This window comes from Larus michahellis, chromosome 14, assembly GCF_964199755.1.
Source record: "Larus michahellis chromosome 14, bLarMic1.1, whole genome shotgun sequence".
Classification (NCBI taxonomy): Eukaryota; Metazoa; Chordata; class Aves; order Charadriiformes; family Laridae; genus Larus; species Larus michahellis.
In genome coordinates this window covers 3,564,668-3,588,942 of record NC_133909.1, presented here as the reverse complement: position 1 = coordinate 3,588,942, position 24,275 = coordinate 3,564,668, and the positions used below count along the sequence as shown (strand labels likewise).

At 57.0% G+C, this 24,275-nt stretch overlaps 1 protein-coding gene across 1 annotated transcript; it reads right to left on the bottom strand.

Annotated features, from left to right (window-relative positions):
* Positions 1-1,375: 1,375 nt before the first annotated feature.
* LOC141751308 (peripheral myelin protein 22-like) lies at positions 1,376-22,369 on the bottom strand. Its single transcript, XM_074607868.1, has 5 exons — positions 22,108-22,369; positions 20,711-20,811; positions 19,406-19,496; positions 6,907-7,047; positions 1,376-2,658 (listed from the first exon to the last, which is right to left on the bottom strand). Exons 1-5 carry the CDS (start codon positions 22,337-22,339, stop codon positions 2,492-2,494), a joined length of 732 nt encoding a protein of 243 aa, XP_074463969.1. The 5' UTR covers positions 22,340-22,369; the 3' UTR covers positions 1,376-2,491.
* Between the last annotated feature and the right edge of the window lie 1,906 nt (positions 22,370-24,275).

The following is a 24,275-nucleotide window of genomic DNA, read 5'->3' as shown; positions in this document are numbered from 1 at the left end:
GCTCAGCAAAATGAACACACAGGGACACACTCCCAGCTGGAAGATCACGACCAGGAACCCCAGCCGTCAAGCGAGATGCCGGGGTGGTCACACTGTGCTGCCCAGGCTCCGGCACTGATGGGCCCAGGAGGCGTGAGGCAGCTCCCGCTCCTTTCCTTTGGGATGTGGCTGGGCTGAGGGCTTTGGGAGCTGACCTGATGTTAATAACTGGCCTCGACACGCTGCCTCGCGAGAGCCGTTGTGTTTCTGCCAGCACCAGTTGCTACATCAGCTCGGATATTTAATAGCCAAATGAATGAAGGAACGGAAGTGTGGATGCTTCCGTGCCAGCCATGGAGCCTGCCCGTACTGTGCATGATGTGCTAATCCCCCCAGCCGTAATTGCACCCCCAGGCTCTGGGTGTTTTTGGCACCCAGGACTGAAAGGCTTCTGTGGTTGGTGCCGGGTGGCAGAGTCAGCCGGGTCCCCCTGGGGCAGCCGATGCTGACCCGAACCCTCCCTGCTCAGCAGACGGAGGGGATAAGTGTCCGGAGAAGTTGTGGCTGCCCCATCCCTGGAGGGGTTCAAGGCCAGGTTGGACGGGGCTTGGAGCAACCTGGGCTGGTGGGAGGTGTCCCTGCCCAGGGCAGGGGGTTGGAACGAGATGCTGTTTAAGGTCCCTTCCAACCCGAACCATTCTGTGATTCTACGAGCGTGGTCCTGCCAGCTGCTGCCTGGCTGCTGTCTTTGGGGAGCTGGTGGTCACATCATGGGAGCATCTTGGGACGGAGGTGGGAAGATGAGCATGGACCAGCACTACGGCACAGGACCCTGAGCTCAGTTCCTGGCCCTGGCACTAACTCTGGTGCAGCCTTACCCCTCCGGCACAGGTACATCTGCCACGCAGACAGCCCAGCGAGCTCCGAGCCTCTCTCAGCGGCATGAACTAGCCCACAAATCTGCTGCACGGCACCACGGAGACCTTCCACGGGATAGCCGTACAAGCAGACTGGTGGAGCACAGCCCAGCTCCAACCCACGAAAACACCAAAAAGCAGCAGCAACTGAGTTATTCTGACTTTTATTTCATTGCTTCTTAGTCCACACAGTCGGTATAAAATCAGAAAAGCGAAGCAAAAAAAAAAAAAAAAAAAAAAAAAAAGAACCAAACAAAAAAACCCCCCGAAATGAAACAAAAACAACAACAGCAAGGCAGTGTCTGGAGTCCTCAGAGGGCAGCCTGGGGTCTGCGCAGGTGCCCGTTCAATTCATGGCCAGACCCAGCGCTGACGCACAGGCAGGGGACAGACATCTCGCTCCGGCAGCAAACACCGCGAGGGCTGCACCCGGAGCTGTTTCTGTTCCTCTTGACCACAGGGGAGGGAAAAAAGGAACCTCGGTTATAAATGCTTTATTAAAAATAATAGTAAGAGCCAGTCTAAGTACAAAAGCAGTTATAGCTCGTTTATATTACACAGAATTATTTCTCATTTCTAGCTTTGTTGTTTACCTCAAGATTGTTAACTGAATTTCCAGTGAATAAGGTTAAATGGCTAGCAATATAAGGAATGGTAAATAGATAGCACCATTTCATATATCTGGTATTCGACTTCGTAGATATACTGGGTTTGCTTCTTTCTCATCAGTACTTTAGCTCCACGGCAAGGGTAAAGCACATTTCACGGTTGGGAGCATCAGTGCCCCGGCAGCTCGGCATGGCACGGCACGGCACGGCACGCACCCCAGCCCCGCCGGCACGGGGACCGGGAGCACCCCCGGAGCCCGCGTCGGATGGCAATTCAACCTAAGTGATTTAAAAGCCCAAATTCCCAGCGGGTGTGGTGGCAAGGCAAGTGGGACTTAGGCACATAAGTCATTTAGGCACTTGGGGCAATCAAAGCCTTTGCTCCGAAATCCTTCAAACCTTTCGGAAGCGTCTCCCGTCAGATCTGGACACGCACTTCAGGCACCAGGATCACAGCATGTGGCAGGAGCGAGGACCAACCCTCCGGCTGGCGTAAACGGACGTAACTCCAGTTTACGCCAGCCTAAAACCAGTCAGAGATGGGGTTTTCTGACGGTTCGATCTGGGCTGCGACGGGGAAGGAGAGTTCAGGTCAAAGAGGGTTTTGCATGAGAGAAAAATCACCGCGCTCTTGTTACACTGTTAGGAGTAATAGTTCCTTAGGCACTTGCTTTAGGCTTTAAAACATAGCGCATGGTCAACAAAAGCAACAATACTATGTACATATATGTAAAAAGTGTTATAAATAGGTTTTTTAAACCATAGATACTATATACATCTTCAATTAACAAGTAACCCTTTGAGTGTTTCCTTTTGGGGTCGGTTGGGTGTGGGTTTGATTTTGCTGGGAGGGTTTATTCCTTTTCTTTTTTTTTTTTTTTTTTCTGGTTAATTTTCTTTTCCGTTTTCTCGTCTATTTTCCCCCGCCTCCGTCTCCTCCGTGGACGTCATGAGTGCCCTTGTCACGCCACGCCGCCTCCCGCGGCATCACTCCCGCTTCCGTAGGATGACGTAGATGATGCCGCTGGCGAGGGCCAAGGGGAAGGCCAGCCACGCCAGGATATAGGCAAAACCGTAGGAGGTGTTTTCCGAGGCTTGGTGCCAGTCCGTGTGCCTCACTGTGAAGATGGCCGCGCCGCTCATCACGCAGAGCCCTGCCCAGGAAGAGCACGTTGGAAAAGGGATTAGCAATGCCGCACACGGAGCAGTTCCCTGCTAGAAACCCAGAGCCGGAGAGGATAATACCCAACGCCAGCACGGGAAACTGTTTTTATTATTGCCCCCTTGTATTCCGTCTCCTGGAAAACTATGGTATGATTTTTTAGGGGTGTGATGCTGCAGCTCCTGGCTGCAGGTGAGTGGGGATATCTCGGCCAGGCTCTGAGCAAGCAAAGCCGGAGCCCCTGGAGCAAGGAAAGCTGGCGCATCGCCTGGGCTAACCCATCATAGAATGGTTCGGGTTGGAAGGGACCTTAAAGCCCACCCAGTGCCACCCCCTGCCCTGGGCAGGGACACCTCCCACCAGAACAGGTTGCTCCAAGCCCCGTCCAGCCTGGCCTTGAACCCCTCCAGGGATGGGGCAGCCACGGCTTCTCTGGGCAACCTGGGCCAGGGGCTCACCACCCTCACAGCCAACAATTTCTTCCTGAGATCTCATCTAAATCTCCCCTCTAAACCCATCCCTGAGGCAAGCAGCGGGCATCCCCCAGCTCTGGACCAGCCCCACTCCCTTGGGTAGTTTATTTAAACCCCAGACGGCAGCCTGAACCACCCTGCCAGAGCTGCTGCAAGAGCTCACACACAAACCATGGTGTTTTTTTGTTTTTTTTTTAAAGCATGAAAGTTTCTTTACCACCTGCCCCCAGGCAAGCACAGCTGGGGGCCAAGGATGCTCTGGGCGGGCAGGTTTGTGCCCTGTGATCTCCTGTCCTCCTGCAGGAATGGGAGAGGAGCTCAACTGCAAACCCCACTCCCTGCAAACCCCACTGTGCCTGCGGCTTGTCCCTTGTCCCTGGGCTCCTGGTGTCCACCCTCGCCAGCCACGGGCCAGCGCGGGTCCCCCAGGGCTGTCCGGCCGGCCCCAGCTCTGGTAGACAGCGTTTTAGCTTTGTTGCAAAAAAAAAAAAACCCCAAACAACCCCCATCAGCATTGGGGACTGCCCAGAACTAACACAAAGCCACCTCTATTTCTGCCCAAAAACAAGCTCTTTCAGTCAATCCCAGCAGTTCTATTATACAGTCGCGGGGCGGTTGTCAGAGCCGAGTTCCAAATCTCCTGCACGGACCTTGGGACCACCTACATTTAACCACCCTGATATTTGAGCTGTAATTCCACCGGACACTGCTCCTTTGTTCTGGGAAAGTGCAGAAGTGGGAATACGTTTCATTAAGGCACCGCTGGCGCGGTTTCCATTCTCTAAGCATGAGAGCCAACTCCCACTGCCCCGGCCCATGCTAAGAGAGCGCAACTATTGTCTGCCGAGGCTGGTGGGACAGAGCACGGGCGTGCGGCCACGCCGGTCACCTACAGACAGCAGAAAATACAGTGGCAATTGTCCGCGTGAGGAATTTGGCGACGGTTTCTGCAGCATCTGCACTGATTTTGGCCCAGAGAACACGCTCAGAAACTGAAGGACAGCTGCGTTCAGCTGCTTGCACCGATGCAAGCAATAACGCATGACCACATTTGAGATTGATTTTAAGAGTTTTAGTCTTGCTTTGACAGGCCAGTTGGGCAAACGCTACCTAAACTCTGTTCCTGCAGGTCTGGGCATTCTGGCCCCGCAACCAAGCTGGGACGGGTGCTGGTGCACACTCGTGGTCAGCTCTTCAATGCAGGGCTTTGCAAAAAGCTGCAGGATACGTGGAAGGCCCAGCCCTTGAGGCTGAGCCTGCCCTCTCCACCCCAGGAGGACAGCAGCTCTAGGGTGGGAGGGACAAGAAAAGAGAGATAAAAGCGATGCTGAGGCTGGAGAGAGTGATGGAAAAGCTGGGTCAAACCCCGAGAGGCCCAAACCAACATGTCTCTCGTGCTGGGCTTACACAGCTATGAAAAGTTGCCCGTGGATGTGATGGACGCACCAAGGATGGAGGGGACCTGTTCAGGTCCCCTTTTGATGCCTTTGTAATGGCTGAAATCCCATCAGGGCAGATTCAGCTAGACTTCGGGGCATGTTTCCAAGCAGTGTGGAGAAGGTGCTGGGGATGCGTCCTGCCCTGGCGCTGCACAACACACCCAACCGACCTCACGCATCTCTTCTTGCTCTTACTTCCACTCCCCAGTTCTCCTGAGCCACAGCCACGAGCCATAGTGGAGCCCAGCCCCTGCCCGGCTCTGCCACCCAACAGCACCCAGCAGTCCTGCCCCTGGCACCCGCTGGTTCAGGTCCAGCATTGCTGTTGGTCAGGCTCCAAAGCTGGAGACCCTCAGCTTTGCCCAGCTGCATCACCCCAGGAGGAGGTGCAGGGTGATGGATGGCTTCAGGAAGGGCATCCCCTCCCAGGAGGAGGGAGGTCCTCTCCAGCTCTGCTGAAGCTGAGAACAAAGCCCTCAAGCGGGTAAGACCACGTCCCTGGCAGACCTGCAGCAGGGCTTTGTGGTGCCAGGGCTTTGCAAGGCACAGATGAACACCTGCAAAGCTTGAAGGCCACAGGAATTTCCTCCGTTGGCTTTAGACAGCGGTGGCCTTACACAACAAGCTGCAAGGAGACTACATCAGGTTCATCTCCTTTGACCAGAGCCATCCGTACCTCCAGGTGGGATCTCCTGGCGGCACTGGCACAGCCATGTCCTGTTTCCTATCAATCAACAACCCTGAAATTTAGGGTGCAAAGACCACATCTGCCCTGAGCCCTCCAGCCCCGGCCGGGGAGAGCGGTAAGGATAGTCACTAACGCCCACCTCTGCATGGTCCATCTGGACTCAGACCTCTACCTATGGGTCCCCCAGGCCACGGGGATCAGGTCACACTTCTGTCCTCCAGAGCTGCTGGGGATGGATTTGACTCATGCCTCGGGCCCAACAAGAAGAGAGACAGTAGGTCTATGGCTTGACCCTGCATCGCCTTCGGACATCCAGCACGGCATGGAGAGGAGGGCTGCAATCCCTTTTGCTCTTCCTCTGAGAATGAGGATTCACCAGCAATCATTCCGGAGAGAGAAGCCTTCTGCTTCCCAGATCTATTAGACAAGCTCTCGGGCAGATAATTGCATTATTAATGCCCATTCCCCCTCCTTGTCTCCATGGCCGTAATGGCTTTCTGCACATCTCTCTTTCCAGAGATGGTGAACTGATATGAACTCACCGCCTGCATTATGGCCAAGCAGTTACATTTATAATAGATTTCATGCCACACTTGCTAATAAAGTTTAACTCTAAACTTTTCCAGGGTTTGCAAAAGCCATTCGCTTAGAGGACGCTCAGAAACTTTTATCTAAAGTTCAGTGGATGAGTTTTTCCACTGATTTAGTGGCAGGACCCAGGGTGGCTTTTAGTTTAACATCTAAAGCTCTAGCAAACGATTAGTTTCCTTCCCAGACAGTCTGCCATGACTTAGCCAGAATCTCACTGCACAATTCAATTTTTTTCGTCTGAACGCTTGAAAATCCTCTCCACCGGTTTCATACGTGGAAACGCAAGCGGAGACGGTGGCTTTATGGCATCTATATTTGGAGAACTGCAACGCGGGACACGAACCGTGCTCCGTTTACAGCGCTGAGTTCTTGAAGAGTTAAAAATAGCAGCTGACAGTTCAAAGTCAGCCGGCTCACCCTGCACGCTCCAGCGGCTCCTTGCTGATGTGGAAAGCACCTGGTCCCCTTATGGCAAGTTTATAAATAATCATCGGATCCTCTTTTGCCAAAAAGGGATCGTCACTACTTCCCCCACCCTGCCAGCCGCTGCGGAAACCTCACCCAGCCCGGCAGAGGTGGGTCCCAGAGTCAGCGTGGCCACCCTGGACCCTCAGCGTCCCACCCCGTGCCATGGGAAGAGCAGGTGGAGGTGCAGGGCGACTCGCTCTCGGGCCGGCAGCCCCCGTGCCCACCCTGCTCCATCACCCCATCGCCGGCACAGCTCTGCCTCCGGCGGGTCTGGCACCGAAACCTCCCCGGCTGGGGCAGCAACTTTCTTGCACCTTCCAGGATGCAAGGGCAGAAGAGCTTGGATGCACAGTGTGCCCTGACAGCCGGACCCCACCCCATTCCATCCCATCTCAGAGTGCAAGACCTCAACGGATGCAAATTATTCATCCCCCTTTCCCCTCCCTGAGCCAAGCAGGAGCCAGCTCGGTGGCCCTCCTGCTGCTGTACCCAAGAACATGCTTGTTTCCACCATTACCCTCTCCTCTGCCTGAAAGCCCTTTCCCCACCGCTGACAGCCCCATCCGCCAGCCCCCACTTACCAGCAAGGATTTGGAAGACTCCGGTAACGTAGAACCGCCCGCCCTTGGTGAGCGTGAACAGCTGGCAAAAGAACAGGAACAGGGACAAGACGCTGAAGATGATGGAGAGGATCATCATCGCTTGGACAGACTGCAGCCATTCTGGGGAAAGACAGACAGAAGGAAACCTCAGTGCGGGCACCACAGGTAGCGAGCCCCCACCACGGCATCCTCCCCAGTGCCACCAGCCCACCCTTGGGTCCCATTCAGTCTCTGAACATCTGGGGGACGTGGCCAAGGGAGGTCCTCAGCAGGGGCACGATGCTGCCTGGGGTTTAGGATGACGTGTGGCATGGACCAGCGTGCTGGGGTAAAATGAATCGCAGGGTCGCGCGCTTTCGCGGGGAGCGTTTATTATAAAATACGAGCAGAGATACTAGCCCAAAGCCTGGAGAAAATCCAAGAGAATTTTGGATTCTCTTGGAAAGAGAGAAAAGAAAGCCTCCCCCCCCCAGCCCACCACCAGCTTCAGGTCAGGCCCTGGGAGTTCAGCGGGACTAGAAACACAAAAGCCATGCGCAACACGCTGTGAGCCAGCGAGCTTGGCCAGGCTCGGAGGTAAAATACAGAGACGGCAATGTGAAAACACCCTCTGCCCTTGCGGAGTCAAACCTTTTGGGAAGAGCCTTCCCCAGCTGCCAAGCGCAGCTGCCTCCCAGAGCGGACCAGTTAAACCAGCCCCTGCATGAGTCACGGCCCAGCTATTTCAGGGCTTCGTGGGCGCGTAACTCCCAGCGTAAAAAAAAAAATAATAAAAAAAATAAATAAACAAGCGAAATGCCGCTCCATCCCATGAGCTGCTGCGGCTTGACAGAAAGAGGCAGTGCCTCACAGCACCGGGCCGGGGCCATGCTCACGAATGCCTCTGCCTTTCCCTTTCCTTATAAAGTTTGAGATCAAAAGGAGCATCCGCAGCTTTCCTTGAGCGGTCTTTAAGGATGCAGCATTGATTAATTCACCACGAAAGCCAGGCAGGACTCGGTACAGGTAAACTGAGGCACAAACCACCCAGTCAAAGGCAGAAAAAACACGCTTTGGGCTGGATTCACAGACAGGGCAGAATTAGGCAGCACTAAAGTCTCAGTCCCGGCCCCTGCCGCAGTTTTACTCCCACCAGCTTCGCCTCCCCTGGCTGCACGCTGCAAAAAAAACAACCCAGCTTTCTGCAGCAAATAGCTGAAACGGAGCAAAACTTCCAAATAAAGCTACGCTTCAGCTGAGCAGCCTTCAATACTTGGTGCAGCAAACGAGGCCATTTGGGACTGCCCGGAACAGCGTCTGCTCCCAGAGAAGCGACGGCGCTTCCCCACCAAACCCTCGCAAGCTGCACTCACGGAGGTGAGAGCAGAATTTGAACCGGAGAGCGCGGTACAGCCCTCAACCAGGACGGCAGTGATGATCCGCGCCTGAGCCTTTCTGGGAACCATGAAAGGCTGGTTCCCAGATGCCTTTCTGGGGAAGGCATCCATGCCCACGGGGAACATCCTAGGCAATTTAGTAATGTCTGGCGTGTTTGACTTTGGACCATCAATTCTACCTCTTATCTTTGCATCTTGCCTCCGGTCGGTCATGAAATGGAGCGAAACCTGAAACCATCCAGAGCGGCCTCTGCTCATTGCAGACACAGAATCATAGAATGGTCTAGGTTGGAAGGAACCATTAAGATCATCAAGTTCAACCATTAAACCATGTCCCTCAGCGCCACGTCTGCCTGGCTTTTAAATACCTCCAGGGATGGTGACTCCACGGCCCTGGGCAGCCTCTTCCAATGCTTGACAACCCTTTCAGTGAAGGCATTTTTCCTAATTTCCATCCTAAACCTCCCCTGGTGCAACTTGAGGCCGTTTCCTCTTGTCCCATCACCTGTTCCCTGGGAGAAGAGACCGACCCCCCCCGGCTACCCCCTCCTTTCAGGGAGCTGCAGAGAGCGAGAAGGTCTCCCCTCAGCCTCCTCTTCTCCAGGCTGAACACCCCCAGCTCCCTCAGCCGCTCCTCACCAGACTTGTGCTCCAGACCCCTCACCAGCTCCGTCGCCCTTCTCTGGACACGCTCCAGCCCCTCAACGACCTTTTTGCGGTGAGGGGCCCAAAACTGGACACAACGCTTGAGCTGCCAGTACACCGGTGCTGATACGGGGGGTGGGGGGCGATAGCTTTTTCCTTCCCCTCCATTTCATGCTTCCCACACCAAGCTACACCGCAGCATTAATGGGCCCAGCTAAGGAGCTGCTGAGCTTCACCCATTTTGGTGCCACCAGGTTTACATCCACGGGCACCAGTTCCGTAGGAAGGAGCAGCTAACCCTTCTGTCACGTCCAGGAAATCCCAGCGTGGCTTTCACATTGACCTGCACAGAACATCCCATATATTTCATCTATCTCAGCTGGCCAGGCAGGGAAAAGCCCTGCCTGGACCACACCTGGGCCTTCAGCTCCGGCCACACCGAACCAGTGGGCAACAGAGGGGATGAGGCAGCCCCAAGCGCTGCTAAAAACCAAGCCGTGAATCATTGCTCAGACGGGGTGGGAGAAATATAGTTTTGAGGATGTCCAGCTGCTGAATTGCAAATCTCCTCCCACCCCATCAGCACTTCCCACCCCAGCTCTGGGAAGCTGAGCTCTCATCTCACCCTTTTCCGAGCCCTACAGCTGGGTCCACCTCCGGGCACCGGCTGAGCCAGAGCCTGCCCAGCCCCAAGCCCTGCCCCTTTGGTCCAGGACCCAAGAAACCCGTCTTTTGTGATTTCAAAGGCCATGGGATCCGGCCCGGAGAGGAGCCCTTTCTGCTTGGAGGTAGATGCTCCAACTGCCGGTTATTTCAGGAGAAGGCTGTCTAGACGGAAAGCTGAGCTGAGCTGCCCTTTTAATTGCATCCGCCTCCCCGTGTGTCTTTTTTTGGTTCTGAATGTGAATGATTTACACGGGCTTTTCAAAATCCCATTGTCAGAGGAATATAAAGGCAGGCACTGAGAGAGGGGGTGGGAAAGCCCACCGTGGCCAGAGGGGTTTCGGCAGCCGGCCCTGCTGCAGCCAGGGAGCAGCAGCCGCTTACAAACAGGGAAATAGAATCACAGAGTGGGTTGGGTGTGAAGGGACCTCTCAAGGCCACCTAGCCCAACCCCCTGCAGTCAGCAGGGACATCTTCAACTGGATCAGGTTGCTCAGAGCCTCATCCAGCCTGGCCTTGAATGTCTCCAGGGATGGGGCCTCCACCACCTCTCTGGGCAACCTGGGCCAGTGTCTCACCACCCTCAGGGTAAAGAACTTCTTCCTAATGTCTGATCTAAACCTGCCCTGCTCTAGTTTAAACCATTGCCCCTTGTCCTGTCGCTACATGCCCTTGCAAACAGCCCCTCCCCAGCTTTCCTGGAGCCCCTTTAGGGACTGGAAGGGGCTGGAAGGTCTCCCTGGGGCCTTCTCTTCTCCAGGCTGAACCCCCCCAGCTCTCTCAGCCTGTCCTCACAGCAGAGGGGCTCCAGCCCTCCCAGCATCTTTGTGGCCTCCTCTGGCCCCGCTCCAACAGGTCCGTGTCCTTCTTGTGCTGAGGGCTCCAGAGCTGGACACAGTGCTCCAGGTGGGGTCTCACCAGAGTGGAGCAGAGGGGCAGAATCCCCTCTCTGGATCTGCTGGCCACGGTAAATCAGGAGATGATCCCACAGACCAGAGCTCTGAGCCCGCTCCCATCCGGCCCTTTGCTGACTTTTATTGGCCTCCTTTGTAAAAGCGAGGGGAAGGAGCCCCAGCTCGTCACTCACGGACCCACAAACGCGAGCCGCTACACTCCCATTAAACCCAAGCCCAGCCGCATCAGGCTCGCTAATTGCCTTTAATTCACTTGAAAAACACCACCACAACTGCAGGTAGGATGGCTACCTCCTCAGCTCCATATGCTCTTAACTCCCTTGCTGTTAGCGCTGTGTCCTGCCTGTAGCTTTTTAAAAAACTAAAGGGAGTTTCCCAGCGGGAGGCCTGGGCCCCGGGGGTGGTACGGCGAGGGCTGTCAGCACTCTTCACTCCCAGGCTGTTATTTGTGGTTTCCCCTGGGCGGCGAGTCGGTTATTCCATTTTTCTCCGGCAACTCTTCAGCTCCGTGTTTATATCTTTGTTCTCCAGGAGGAGGAGGAGGAGGAAGAAAAGGAAACCGAGTGGAAAGGACAGATAACACCCTGCACGCCGCTTCCGGAGAGGAGCCATCGGGAGCATTTTTAGAGCCCTTTCCGGCAGTCAGAAATGAGGGGAGAAGTTTTTACAAAACAAATTTGAAAATTTCCCGGAGCTCTGCAAGCCCTGATGCGCTCACGCCGCCACTTAGAACAGCGGGGAAAAAGGCTTCACCCCTGGGATGCTAAAGACCACATTTCGCTGCCCCAAAGTCTAACACAAAAGAAAGGAACCCAGAACAGAAATTGAAACTAGGAGCGGAAATTGAAACCTAGAGTAGAAATTACAGCTGAACCTCCCCCTCCCCCGCCGAAAGACAGCAGAGCCCCAGCCCCGCTCGCAGGGAGGTTTTACACCCAGACAAGGGGTGCAGCTGAGGATTGATGGGGCTGGCAGAAACACCCCCCCGGCCAGCAGCAAAGAGCCTTAAAGGACAAGCACTGGCTCCCCAGGGTTTAATTCACCGCTCGGTCACAGACACCCTCTCCTCTTTTGGCCCAGCCAAGGAGAAAGAATAAAGCACAAACTGAGAAGAAACTTCCTGAAGCCATCAGGTTAAACACCGGCTGGTAAGACATCACTAAATTAGTGCTATGTATTAAAAACACCTCTGTGCCGTGACCTGCAGCTGACAGTAACATTTTGCACGCGCAGCTTTCCCTTTGCAAACTGCAGATGAACCGTACACTTAAAAAGCAACCACTTTTCGGGAAGAAAAATTCCACCGAGGAGGTAACTGTAGCCTATAATATACACAAAACTAGCGGGAGGGGGAAATTCATGACCATTCGGCATGGTAAAACCTGCTCCTTCAATGCTGCACGCTAAATACGCGCAGGGTCAGGAACAGCACAAGCATCTACGGGCACAAAGGTGCCCGCCCAGGTCTGCCAGGGAAAAGACGTGTTTTCTGAGCAGAGTTTTTCCAAAGCAGACTCTCAGGCTTCAAGGTCTGATCAAGAACCCGGACCCAACTTGCATCCTCACCTATGGAGCCGTCACATCACAAGCGCTGGGGCTTGCGATGGTTTTAAACCTTTGATATTCAAATAGTCCTTCAGAGGGTTGAAAAAGGGTGAAGCGAAGATGCAGAAATCCTAGCTCAATTGCATCATTCTGCTGGGGCTGAACTTCACACCGCTGCTCCTTGGCAACCCAGAAAGGCAAAAAAGCTCAGCGACCCGCAGCGCTACTCCCGAGCAGCACAGCCCCCCCGGCACCCCCCCAGCCCCACCGCTCAAAGCCAGCATCTCTCCTGTTGAGGAGAACAGCATCGCTCTTCGTCAGCCACCACCAGCTGAGCCACTAAGCTCTTCCAGGGGAAAAAAAATCCAGCTCCATGACATTGCAACTTTCTTCTCCTTCGGTCCTAGACATCCCACCAGCACAAGGTCAAACCGGCCCACGCCGCGCTCTGGGCTGCTGGACGCTCCAGCTGGGAAAAGCAGGTTTTTCAGCCAACGGTTGCTCTTTTCCTACCCTCCTATGTCCACTCCCTGGAGAGGACCACAGGGTGCTGGATGGAGGTATTCCTGGAAATCCCGCCAGAAAAAGGGGGATTTTAAAGAGCTCCCAAGGTATTTGTAAGAGCCAGGGGATGGGCAGGTGGGAAACACCGGGGCTGCGGGGAGGCAGTGAATGAACACAGTGCTGCAATTGCTGGTCGTCTTTTGTAGCTCCCTTCAGAAGGAGATGAAACCCTCAAATTCTTCTTTTCTCCTCTTGTCCTCTTTTCTGGTGGGCTGTTCTCCCTTTTGTCTTCTCCTTGAAGCTCCATCCAAGAAGCCCCTGAGGCCAGGTGTCCAGAGCTCCCCAAGCTGCCACATTCAAACCTGAGCGGTTTGCGGAGCACGGCCTGTCCTCCGTATCTCTGTGGTTCAGCCATGAGGCCGCGGCTGGCGTCCCATCGACCGTCGAAGCTCACATCCCGCAGAGGCAACCTCTGATGCTGCCGAGGCAGCAGAAAGCTGCTGGCGCCATGAAAAACACCTTCCAACAGCTCCACGATGCCCAAGGCGGCTCCTCTCCAAGACCCTCGAGGTGGCGGCTCTGACCTCCTTTTTCGGCTTGTGTGTGAGAACGAGCTGAGGTTGTAGATACATCATTTCAGGTCCTCCGAAGGGCTTAGGTACCAACTCCCACCGATTTCGAGTCCAGGCAGCAGGAGCAGGGATGGGGAGCGGCGCTGCCTGGACCCGCAGACAAGCTGCTGGGCTACACTCTGCCTGAGGCCGCGGGGACACCCGAGAGTCTCATCGAGGCCAGAAAAAACGTTGGGTGAAGGATTTTCCAGCAGTGCACTCTACACTGGACTCCCCCACCCATTCTTCTGGGTTTTGTTTGCCCACACTTTGCCTTCTTCCTTCCTTTTGTTCCTCTTCCACGGGCCAAAGCCCTCACCCAGCAGGGAGGGTTGACGGACACCCCCCCGACGCAGAAATAGCCAAAGAGCTCTGGAGCAGCTGAGGAAAAAAAACAGCACCGGTTCCCTACCTCTCCTTATCAGATGCTCTTTGTAAGAAGAACAAACAACAATAAAACCCTGGTTTTAAACAGAGGAAGTCCCTTCCATACCGCAAGCAACACAACTACGGTAGAAACTGATCTGAAATACAAAATATTCTCCTGGAATACCCCACGGTTTATTTTTAGACGACTAAGGGGCCAGCCACAGTCACCCACAAGCTGGCAGAGAGGGCTTCAACCCTGCTCGAGTTAAGCCAATATGTTCTCCGTCATTACTGACCAAGCGGGTGCCCCAACCCACAAACCGCTGAGGTTAAAAGCTGGTTCTTTGCTCCTCTGCCGCAAAGTGCGAAGACCCCGAAGGACCAGAGCTGTTCCCAAATCAAGGGATCTGTACATTTGCCCAGCGAAGCTGTGGCTGCCCCATCCCTGGAGGGGTTCAAGGCCAGGCTGGACGGGGCTTGGAGCAACCTGGGCTGGTGGGAGGTGTCCCTGCCCAGGGCAGGGGGTGGCACTGGGTGGGCTTTAAGGTCCCTTCCAACCCGAACCATTCTGTGATAAGCGGAATGTGGCCCAGCTGATGTCTAGAACCTCAAGCACAAAGGCTACGCGCTACCACACAAACAAACTATACATTATTTACCACATGGCTTCATTACAACAGATTCAGCAGCCTTAAACACGGGTAATTTCTTGCTCGTTTGCAGCTGCCCGGCAGAAATAAAGCCAAAAGGCTTGCAAAGCAAGACAGCACAGCCTAAGGGCAGAAGGTGACTTTAGCACTCAATGAAAAGTCGACACACTCTGTCTTAAATCTTTGAATCTTTAAATTTTTGAACTCCTAATTTGCAGGGGCGACTGGACCATCGCCTCCATCTCACCCTCCTGCTCCAAGTGTCCCCTCACCCGTGACCAAGTCTCCAGTTGGTGCAGTCTGGGTTCCTCCAGTGGAATTTGCCCCCATCTCTTTTTGTTCAGATATTTTTATACCCGCTGTCGAGAATGGAATTAGACACTGAGAAATCATTTTCCTCGGCGCAAGGCTTCACCGCAGCCTCGCGACATCGTTTTCAGCCACAAGGAGGATTACGGCAAGTTGAAAGGCACCTCCGTCTCTCCATAGCTTTTCTGTCACCCGAGCCCAGCACTGCTGGAAGAAAGAGTTTGAAAGAATAAGGGCAGCAAAGCCAGCCTGGGGGGGCTGACACAGCAAAAGCAATGGGTTCAGATGGTTCAGTTACGCATTTTAAAGGGGAGAAGAAGCAGCGTAATTCCTCCTGGGAACTGCTGGCGGGTCAGGGCACAGGTGCCCCTGCCTCGTGCCAGGGAGGAAGATCTTTCCTGCCTCTTCCAGCGCAAAGAAAATGCATTTCAAGCACCGGCGGTGCTGCTTAAGGTCCCGTCTGCCAGAGCAAAGGGGCTCTGGGAGAGGGAAGGTCAGCGTGCAGAAGAGCTGGGCCAACCCCCCCGGGTGCGTGGCACTGCCTGCCCCATGGATGGGAGCTCCATCCCTGCCCGCCCGGGTGCTCCAGGGCAGATCTCTGCTCTGGGGGGACCCACCTGGGCTTTGCCCGTGGCCGTCGCAGCAGCAAGTCATCAGCATCACAGGGCTCACGGTACCTAGCAAGCATGCGGATTGGCAGCCAGCGCGTTTCCCAAGGTTTGGGGTTTTTTCGTTTCCCTTTCAAAAAGCCAAACAAACACCAGCTGGCCTGGGAACAAGACACTCATGCAAAAACCACAGAGCAGCGACAGGAGAAACTGGCAGGAGACACCAGGAAAAATGTCTCCTGATGTTACAGAAGGATGTAGGAATCTCCTACTGCTTCCCAGCATTCAGCATTCCCACCAAAATCAGAGGAAGAGCAGTGGAAAGCAGCAGAGAAAAACCACAAAACTAATCTTGCCTGAATAAAAAAATTCAGTTATGGAGAAAAAAGGCCATTTTTGGAGGGGGAAAAAAAATAAATATCGCTGTCTGGAAACTTGAGGTGGAATCTACTTAAGAGCACTTGAGCAGCTCAGGTCCGGCCGTGCGCCCCGTGCCTGCGAGCGGGACCGCACAGCTGGGGGCTGGCGCGCGGCCGTGCCGACGCACAATTCTGGGATTCAGAGCTGAATTCTTGAGATAAGTCTTTTCCAGGAATGTCTGACAGCGCAAACGGAGAGAAGATTGCAACATTTTTTCCATAGTTCTCCTCCTCTTGAAAAAAAAAAAAAAAAAAGGCATTATCTAACGAGCAAATGCAGAAATCATAGCAACGAGCAGGCGGTTGTAAAAGGCGAAGAAGTGGGCATCTGCCCCCACCCGGCGCGTCCTCCTCCCACCCTGCGCGTCCTCCTCCCTCCCTGCACTGGATCCCATCAGGGCCACTCAGCCCTCGCACGCGCAGGGGGTTCAAGCCCCGCCAAGAGGAATTTGGGTGGTGGGACCTCAGCCTCCACTGAGACCAACTCCATCCTGTGCTAATGTCCCGGGGAGCCACGGTCTGACAGTCCTGCGGTCAACTTTGGGGTTGTTTTGCTGCGTATTCCATCCCTGGGGATAATCTATAAGGTTAGGAGCACCGTCCCAAACCTGCCCCAGGGTTAAATGCAAGGAAGTCATACAATCATAGAACGGTTTGGGTTGGAAGGGACCTTAAAGCCCATCCAGTGCCACCCCCTGCCCTGGGCAGGGACACCTCCCACCAGCCCAGGTTGCTCCAGCCTGGCCTTGAACCCCTCCAGGGATGGGGCAGCCACAGCTTCTCTGGGCAACCTGGGCCAGGGGCTCACCACCCTCACAGTGATAAATCTCTTCCTAATCTTGCTGGCACCTGGTTTTAGCAAGCTCAGCTTCTCCTTGGGCGTTCACATAACGGTCACCTGAACAAAAGCATCCTTGTGCGGCAGGACAGCGGGCGAGAGGAGGCTCATCCACCCTCACCGTGATGAGACCAAAGGGGAACACCACAGCACACAACAACCCCCCCCCCATGCTGAACCCTACCTAATTCCACATATTCCGAGCACCGAGTACCGCTCCTTTTCAAAAAGAGAGGAAGAAATAACTGCACTGCGGCGGCCACTGCGATGGCCAGAAGAAAAAAAAAATGCCTCTACGTAAAGACCAAGTTCTGCCAAAAATTCCCGACCGAGGATTTCTTGCTCTTAGCCCAGAGCAGACCTTGGCACTCGGCGATTAACCGTTGAGTACCGTCCTTGGCACAGGCACAGAGAAACAAATTCTTACCGCTTTCTACAACGCAGTGCGGCATGCACAGCCTGTGTTTTGAGAGAGACTTAAATGAGAACGGTTTGTGGTTATTTGGTATAGGATCGTTCGTATTTTTGAAAATAAGCACGTTCCTTGCAAAGAGAGTCTCAGGAGCGTTAACAAGGAGCAGGCAGGGGATGAGGACGAGCCCCAGAGTTGGTCCTGCCACAGCATCCTTGTTCCGTGTCCCTGTTATCGCTCCGAATCGTGGCCGACCGCGGGTCCCCCGGCAGCGGAGGGGCTCGGAGACGGGCAGCAGGGAGGGAGGGCACAGGGACCCACCGGAAAGGATACTGCGGGCTATTTTTATGCCATTTTTACCGACAGATTTTAAAAGCCTTGCTTTAAAAGCCCAGGAAATATCTTTTGATTCTGTGTTCCTACAGCCCCGGTGAGCTCTGGCTCCTGCATCCAGGGTCCCACCAGATGAAGACTGGTCCTCAGCGGCGTTGCTCCCCCAGCCCGGCCGCAGGGTGGATGGGGCAGAAGCTTTTGCCCAAGCAAAACCTCCTTTTCCTGATGCCAGAGCAGAGCCTTCACATCAATAAGAGCTGGCAGAGAGCTCTTTAAGGCTCGAGCACAATGCACCTCTACTCAAAGAGCTGCCCACTGGGGCACCTCATGAACCAAACTCAGCCGCTTGACGGCGTTTTTAGCAGGGCCTTTCCGACTATAGTCCCTTCAATGACAAAAATTCACCACTGAAAGGATCCAGAGGGAAGCCCCTCTTCGAGCAGCTCCTGGGAACGGGGCAATATAGACTGGCAACCCCCAGCAGGGCAGTCAGACGTGGAGGAAACCACCCCAACCACGTTTTGGACAAGCCCCTCTCAACACTTAAAAACTCCCCAACACACGGCACCCTGCAAACACCCAGGAAAAAAAAAAAAAAAAAAGCAGTGGAGATTTGAAAAGCAAAAGATTTGGGGAGGCTTTACAGCCCTGGGCTCTGGGACTCTGCGGCGGGGGAAGGGGGGGCAATCGCTGCCTTTTATTTCAAAGCGCAAGGTCAGCAGTTTTGGCGCACGCATGAATGGCCGTGAAGCAGCCTGCCTACGCTGCAGCCGGCCAACACCAGCCAACTGCTGATGAAGGCCATGGCTCCAGAAGGCTCCCGGGCTGGGACGGGGTCCAGCCGCTTCCCAGCCAGCCCGGACACCACCAGGCGTCAGCAGAGACCCGCGGCGGTGGCTTCGCTCCCACCGAAACCAGAGCCTGGGCCCCTCACTGGGCTGCTTTCGGCGCAGGGAAGAGGAAAGGGAGAGTGAGCATCAGCACCCATCTCCCCACGTCGGGCACCCACAAGAGTTTTGCTCCCACCAGGCTGGGGACTAGGGCGACATGAATCTCCACAAACCCCTGACAGTCTCCCATCACCGCAAGACCCTTTGAAAGCACACAGTGCTCTTCCCTGCAACTTGCCAAGACCACGTGGCATCGGTTTGCTCCTACGCCAGGAGCGTGTTTCCGGCGTAGTGTGACATCGGTATGATTCACAACTGGTTTCACTGGGAGAATCCGTCTCCAGGGGAAAGCAAAACCCAGGCTAACTGAAAACAAACGCTGGACGCGGCACCACTGGCATTAGCCCTGCCTTGTGGGGAAACTGAGGCACGGGCTTGTCTGACTCCTTGAGCACAGGTCTCATGACACTGGTACCGCTAGGTGCCCTGCAAACTGCGTCACGGCATCTCAGCAAGCACCCCTCCCCTGCTGACCTCAGCACACAGCTCGCTGGGTGACGTCACCCAGCGCCACAGCAGCCTCCACCCAGCCCAGGCCAGAGGTGGCCGTTCGGCCACTCCAGATGTGCAGGTGCCGCGTCAGCGGTGGGATGAGGCAGGGCCTGAGGGCTCAGCACGTCCCACCCCATGGGGCTCGGCAGCGAACCACGGAGCGAGGAGAGTGCCCCAAAACTCAGCCTGTCGCAGCGGCAGAAAGCAGGGCAACTTTCTGGATAGGGGACAGGGTGTCCCCTGGAGACGGGGTGTCCTCAGGGCACCGCGGCATCTTTAAACCACTTTAACACAGGCAAGAGGGAGGCGTGATGAAAACGGCCCCTCCACTCCCAGCAGGGCGATGGGCGCCCAGCGAGCCCTGCTCCAAGGACTGCCTCGCGTTTATACATCCCAGTGTCATCGAAAGGGGCTAATAACAGGAGGCTACCGAAAAGCACTCGAGCCGGTCACCTCCGCTGCGGCTGGGCGCGCTGAACACCCTGCCATGGTGCTGCCAGGAGCTGCCCCACAGCTGGGGGGCAGAGCAATGGGCATCGGGGCTGGGACCCACGCTAAGCCCCAGCCCAGTTTCAGGGACTGGTAAAGCTGGGGGGGGGCGCAATCTCCCCACCAGGACGCCGGGAATGCGGTGGGTCCCTGTCCCTCCATCTGGGGACAGAGCAGAGGAGGGGAGGGGATGGGGAGGGAGGGAATAATTTCGGGGGCGGAGGGGGGGTGTGCAGTGAAAAGCAAGAGGGAATCACAAGTAACCCACACAGGCAAATCCCCCTTGATTTCCTAAGGCTGGGGAGGAGAATAAAAGCGAGGGGCAGCGATTTGCCGGGGGGGAGCACTCACCGTTCGTGGAGGAGGTCAGGCAGTGGAAGACGCTACCGGAGGTGCAGTTCTGCCAGAGGTCCGCCGTGTGCCCGCCGTTCACCAGCCATTGCTGCAAAGAGACGCAGCCCCGTGAGCAGCGCCCTGGCAGGAGGGGGCAGGCAGCCGTGTGCCCCCCGCCAGGGCTTCGGCACCCAGCAGCCCCAGGGCGTACCGGCCGGGGGCTCCCAGGCACATGCTTTTCCACAGAAAAGGGGTTTGGAAAGGAAATACTGATAGTTGCTTTTAGCCGCTTTCACCCCAACGGCAGAAAAAACACAGAAGCTCTTTATTCTCTTTAAACACGGACCAAGTCCCGCGGGGGACGCGCGCTTCCCTCCCCTCTGCCGTCCTCGCCCAGCGCCGGGCCGGGCTATTTGAATGGTTCCACGTGATTTCTAACGACTCGCAAGATTTTTTTTTTTTAACGTCTTCTACTACTATGACCACCCAAAAAAAAACAAAATAAGAAAAAAAAAATTAAGGGAAAGAAGAACCTGGTGAAGCAAGCCTGGAACTCACCAGCTCTACAAAACTGCTGCCTTAAAACCAAGGCAAACCTCTTCCTAAGTAGATGACGTGTTAACTGGGCTCTGGACCGAGAACGGTGCTGGGAACCCTCTGTGCAGCATCCAACCCTCCATCTTCCCACTGCTTGCACAGCTTAAGCCTTGAACATTGCCAGGAGGAGCCCATGCGGGTGGGGAGCGAGAGGCTGTGCCCAACGCACAGCCCCAAAGGAGCAGAGCTGCAGAGCAAAACTGCTGGTGCTGAGGAGCCAGTGCCCAAACCAGTCCCGTTTCAAGGGGTTTTGCTCAGACTGGCTGTACTGGTCCTGTGGCCTGAAGCCCGTTAGCAGGTGGAGCTCCTTTATGAAAGGGGAGTGCGGCGTCACCCCCACCGAGGGTCTTTTGGGTGCTCTATGATGTGACATGGGGACGATGAGGAGATGGCCTTCAACAGCCCTCTCCTCTGGACTGATGGGGATGTCCTGAGCACCCGCTGCCGCACACAACCAAGCGACCCCCCCCATTACACCTGACTGACCCACCCCCCCAGTGACACCTGACAGCACAAATACGGAAGAGAGCTTTCTGTGCAAAATTCTCCAAAATCCCACCGTTAGGAAGACCATCAGTCAGCAAATAATAATTCCTGCTAAAAGCCAGGCTGGAAAATAAACCAAAAATAAAAACACCACCTTCTGGTTTTGCCATGCCCTAAACCCCCGCCGGCCACTCCCTGCCTCGCTGGTACCCCGGTGCCGGAGGAAAAGTCCGTACTTACGCTAACGATGGTGGAGACGAAGAGGAGCACCAGCACGGTGACGTGGAGCACGATGATCCCCAGCAGCAAAAGCAGCATCTTGGCGGCAGCGGAGGGCAGAACTGGAGGGGCAGAGGGATGCGGCTGAGTGCGTGCGTGTGTGTGTGTGTGTGTGTGTGTGTGTGTGTGTGTGTGGCCGGTCCCCGAGGGCAGCAGGGAGGGCTCCGGGGGATGCTCGGGCAGCGCCCGGCTCCCGGGCTTCTTCCCTCGGGTCCCGCCAACGGTGGGGCGGGGGTCAGAGCCTTCTGCCCAGACTCACTCCCGGATGCCCCCGGGGATCCTCCAAGCTCCCCCCAAGCCCGCTCACCGAGGGGGCTTCCCCGAGGGGCTCCCTCAGCCCCTCTCCTCCGAAGCGGGGGCTCCCATCCCTCCCCCCGAGGGCAGCGTGCTCCTCGGCAACCCCGGCGGGGGGGGTGGTGGTGGTTGTGTGTCTATCTCGGCGCATCTCAGCCGAGGGGCTACCCCGGCCCCCCTCCGCCGGGATGGAGGGTCCCCTGCCCACCTACCCATGGGGACCACCGGGGGTCATTCTGCCGGCCCCTCTCCCCAGGGGGGGCTTTCCCTGGCCCATCTCCCCTGGCGACCCCCGCAGAGGACGGCTGCGGGAAGGAGGGGGAGCCACCTATCTAGGCCCATCTCCCCCCGGGTTGGGGGGGGTGTTCTTCTCGACCCATCTCCCCTCGACACCCCCAACAGGGGCTTTCTTTGCCCCTCTCCCGCCCCGGGGTGTGTGTGGGGGGGCTTTCCCCAGCCCATCTCCCCTGGCGACCCCCGCGTAGGGTGGGAGGGGGGAAGCGTGTATCTCGGCCCATCTCCCCCGACAGCTGCTCCTGCCCCTCTTCTGCAGGGGGGGTCTCCTCGGCCCATCTCCCTCCGGCCCCCCCAGCAGGGGCTCTCATTGCCCTTCTCCTCCCGGAGGCGGGGGGGGGGCCGCTTTCCGCAGCCCATCTCCCCTGGGGACCCGCGGAGAAGGAAGGACGGGCTGCCCTGAGCCCTCTCCCTACAAGACCCCCGTAGGGGGGGTGTCTCCTCGGCTTATCTGCCCTCGACACCCCCAGCAGGGGCTCTCATTGCCCTTCTCCCCCGGGAGCCGGGGGGGTGGGGGGGGTCTTTCCGCAGCCCATCTCCCCGCGGAGAAGCAGGGAGGGGCTGCCCTGACCGCTCTCCCTAGAGGACCCTCGCAGCGGGGGGACGGGGGTGCGCTCCCCCCTCCCTCTCCCCTGTGGACCCCCCGGAGGGTCTCTCTGGCCCTTCTCCCCATCGGGAGAGCCCTTCCCTTCCCTTCCCCTTCCCCTTCCCTTCCCCTTCCCGGCGGAGCCCGCAGCAGCCGCCCCCCTCCCGGGCCGGGCCGTACTCACGTCGCGGCGGAGCCGAGGGGCGCGGGGCGGCAGCGGCGGAGCGGAGCGGGCGGCGGCGCTGACAAGTTTCCCCTTTAACCGGGGCCACCGCCCCGCTGGCGTCTGCGGGACGGGGAGGGCCCTGCCGCGGCGCCCGGCCGCTCCTCCTATAAATGCGGCAGCGCCCCGGCCCCGCCAGCACCCACCCCTCCTCCGCCGGCCCCCCCCAGCCGGGAGTCACTCCCTGCCCCATCCCCGTCCCCCGCACACAGGCGCGGCCGATCCCGCTGGCTCAGCGGGGGGATATTTTTTTTTTTTTTTTGGGGGGGGGGCACCCCACGGAATGGGTTGCCCCCCTCTTTGCTTCCCCAGCGAGGACCCCCAGCTTCCCCATCGTGGACCGACCCCCCCCCCCCCCCGCCCCGGGGGGGCTGTGCCGGGAGGCGGCTCTGCCCCGTTCCGCTCTCCGGAGCGGCCGCGGGTGGGGGGCGGGGGCGGGGGGCGCAGCACGGCGGGGTGCGGGGCTGTAGGAAGCCCGGGGTGCCGGAGGCGGCCGGTGGCCGGCGGCTGCAGCCGCGTGTGTTGCTGAGCAGATAAGTGAGTTCTGGTGAGGGCTGGCAGGGAGCTTCCCTCCCCCGGGGATGCTCGGGGAGGGGGACGCGGTCAGCGAGGAGGTGACACGCAGAGGACAGAGAGCTCCGCTGCAGCGGGTGGCCCCCCACGCCCCGGCGGAGGCGGTTCGTGTAGCCTCAGCCAGGGATCCGTGGGGCGGGATTTGGGGAACGGGCTGTGCTGCAGTCGGGGGCAATGTCCCCTCTGGTTTACACGGTGCGGCTGCGGCCGGGAAAGTGACACCTCTGCAATTTGCTCCCGCGATGGGCAATGGGCTTCTGGCTCCGGGGGCTGGGGCTTTTTTGAGCGCTTGAAAAAGCCGAATCCTGTGGGACTGAGCAACCTTTCACTAAATGGAGATTTTCCGAAATGCTGGAGGACTTAGGTGCTCGGAGCAGAAGGGGTGGCTGCACTCCGGTACGGCAGCCTTCGCTCATCCCTCAACCCCAGCTAATCTGTTGAAATCAACCTCACGCGCAGACCTCCCCCATAGTCCCCGCAGGAGACCTGCGCACCCCTGGGAGCCCTGAGCGCTAGCACCTGCCTCCCCGTCACCTTTCCCCATCACCTCTGCCCCTCTTCACGCACCAGCTCCGAACTAGTCCTGCTTGCTGAGACGAGAGAACTCGGCATCCAGCCACCAAAACTGCAAATCCTGGGAGAAAGAGGGAGAGAAGCGTGCTTGGCTCCCTCCTCCTGGCAAGCACAGGCGCGTTCCCTGCAGCATGGGCTCTGGCTCCTCCGCGCTGGTGTTAAGTGGTCCCGTCACACACATCGGCCAGCAAGTGGGAGTTCGGAGTGCTCTATGGGGATGGGGGGGGAGATGGGCCAGCGGCTGAAATGAACCCCCCCCCGGCCTCCCACCGTGCTCGAGCCCCTGGTTCGGGACATGCCTGCACGCCCCGCCGCGATGCTGCTGAGCCAAACTCTGCTCTAGCAGCGCCGGCTCTGCCTTGTGCAGGTTTGCCCAGCCTGGTTTCGAAGGAGGCAATTTGCCCTTCCCTCTGAAAAATACCCCACCCATTTCTGTGCCACCCCCCCTGCCCCCTGTGACACTGCTGCCTGCCATCGCAGGCATCGCCGGCAGCCAGTGCCATCCGTGACTGCAAGCCCCAGAGGACTAAAACATCTGGACCAACATCAGTCCATTCCTCGCTAACGAGGATATTTCGGGCTGTCTTGCCTCTGCGGGTTGAGCTGTCTGCTGCTTTCAGAGCAGAAGGAGCCGCCGCGCTTGGGGCTGCGCAAACACAGGGCGAGAAGGGTCTTGTCCCCAAGGACTGCCACCCAACCTGCCGTTAGAGACCATCTTCTGAGTCGGGTTTGTAGGGCTGAGCTCTCGGCGGCTGTGTTTCTCTGGATAAATTATCTGACCCGCTTCCCCAAAAGCAGAGCAGGGAGATGCACAGCAGTGACAGGCAGCCGGGGGGCGTGGGGGGGCACGTACGCACCCGAGCTCCTCCGTGAACGTGGGAGAGCAAACCCACTTTGGTTCCAGCTCTGAAAACGCTGCCAAAAGCAGCTTTTTAAGCGCCGGAGAAATACCTGAAACTCCAATCAGGGCAAAGAGTAGCCTG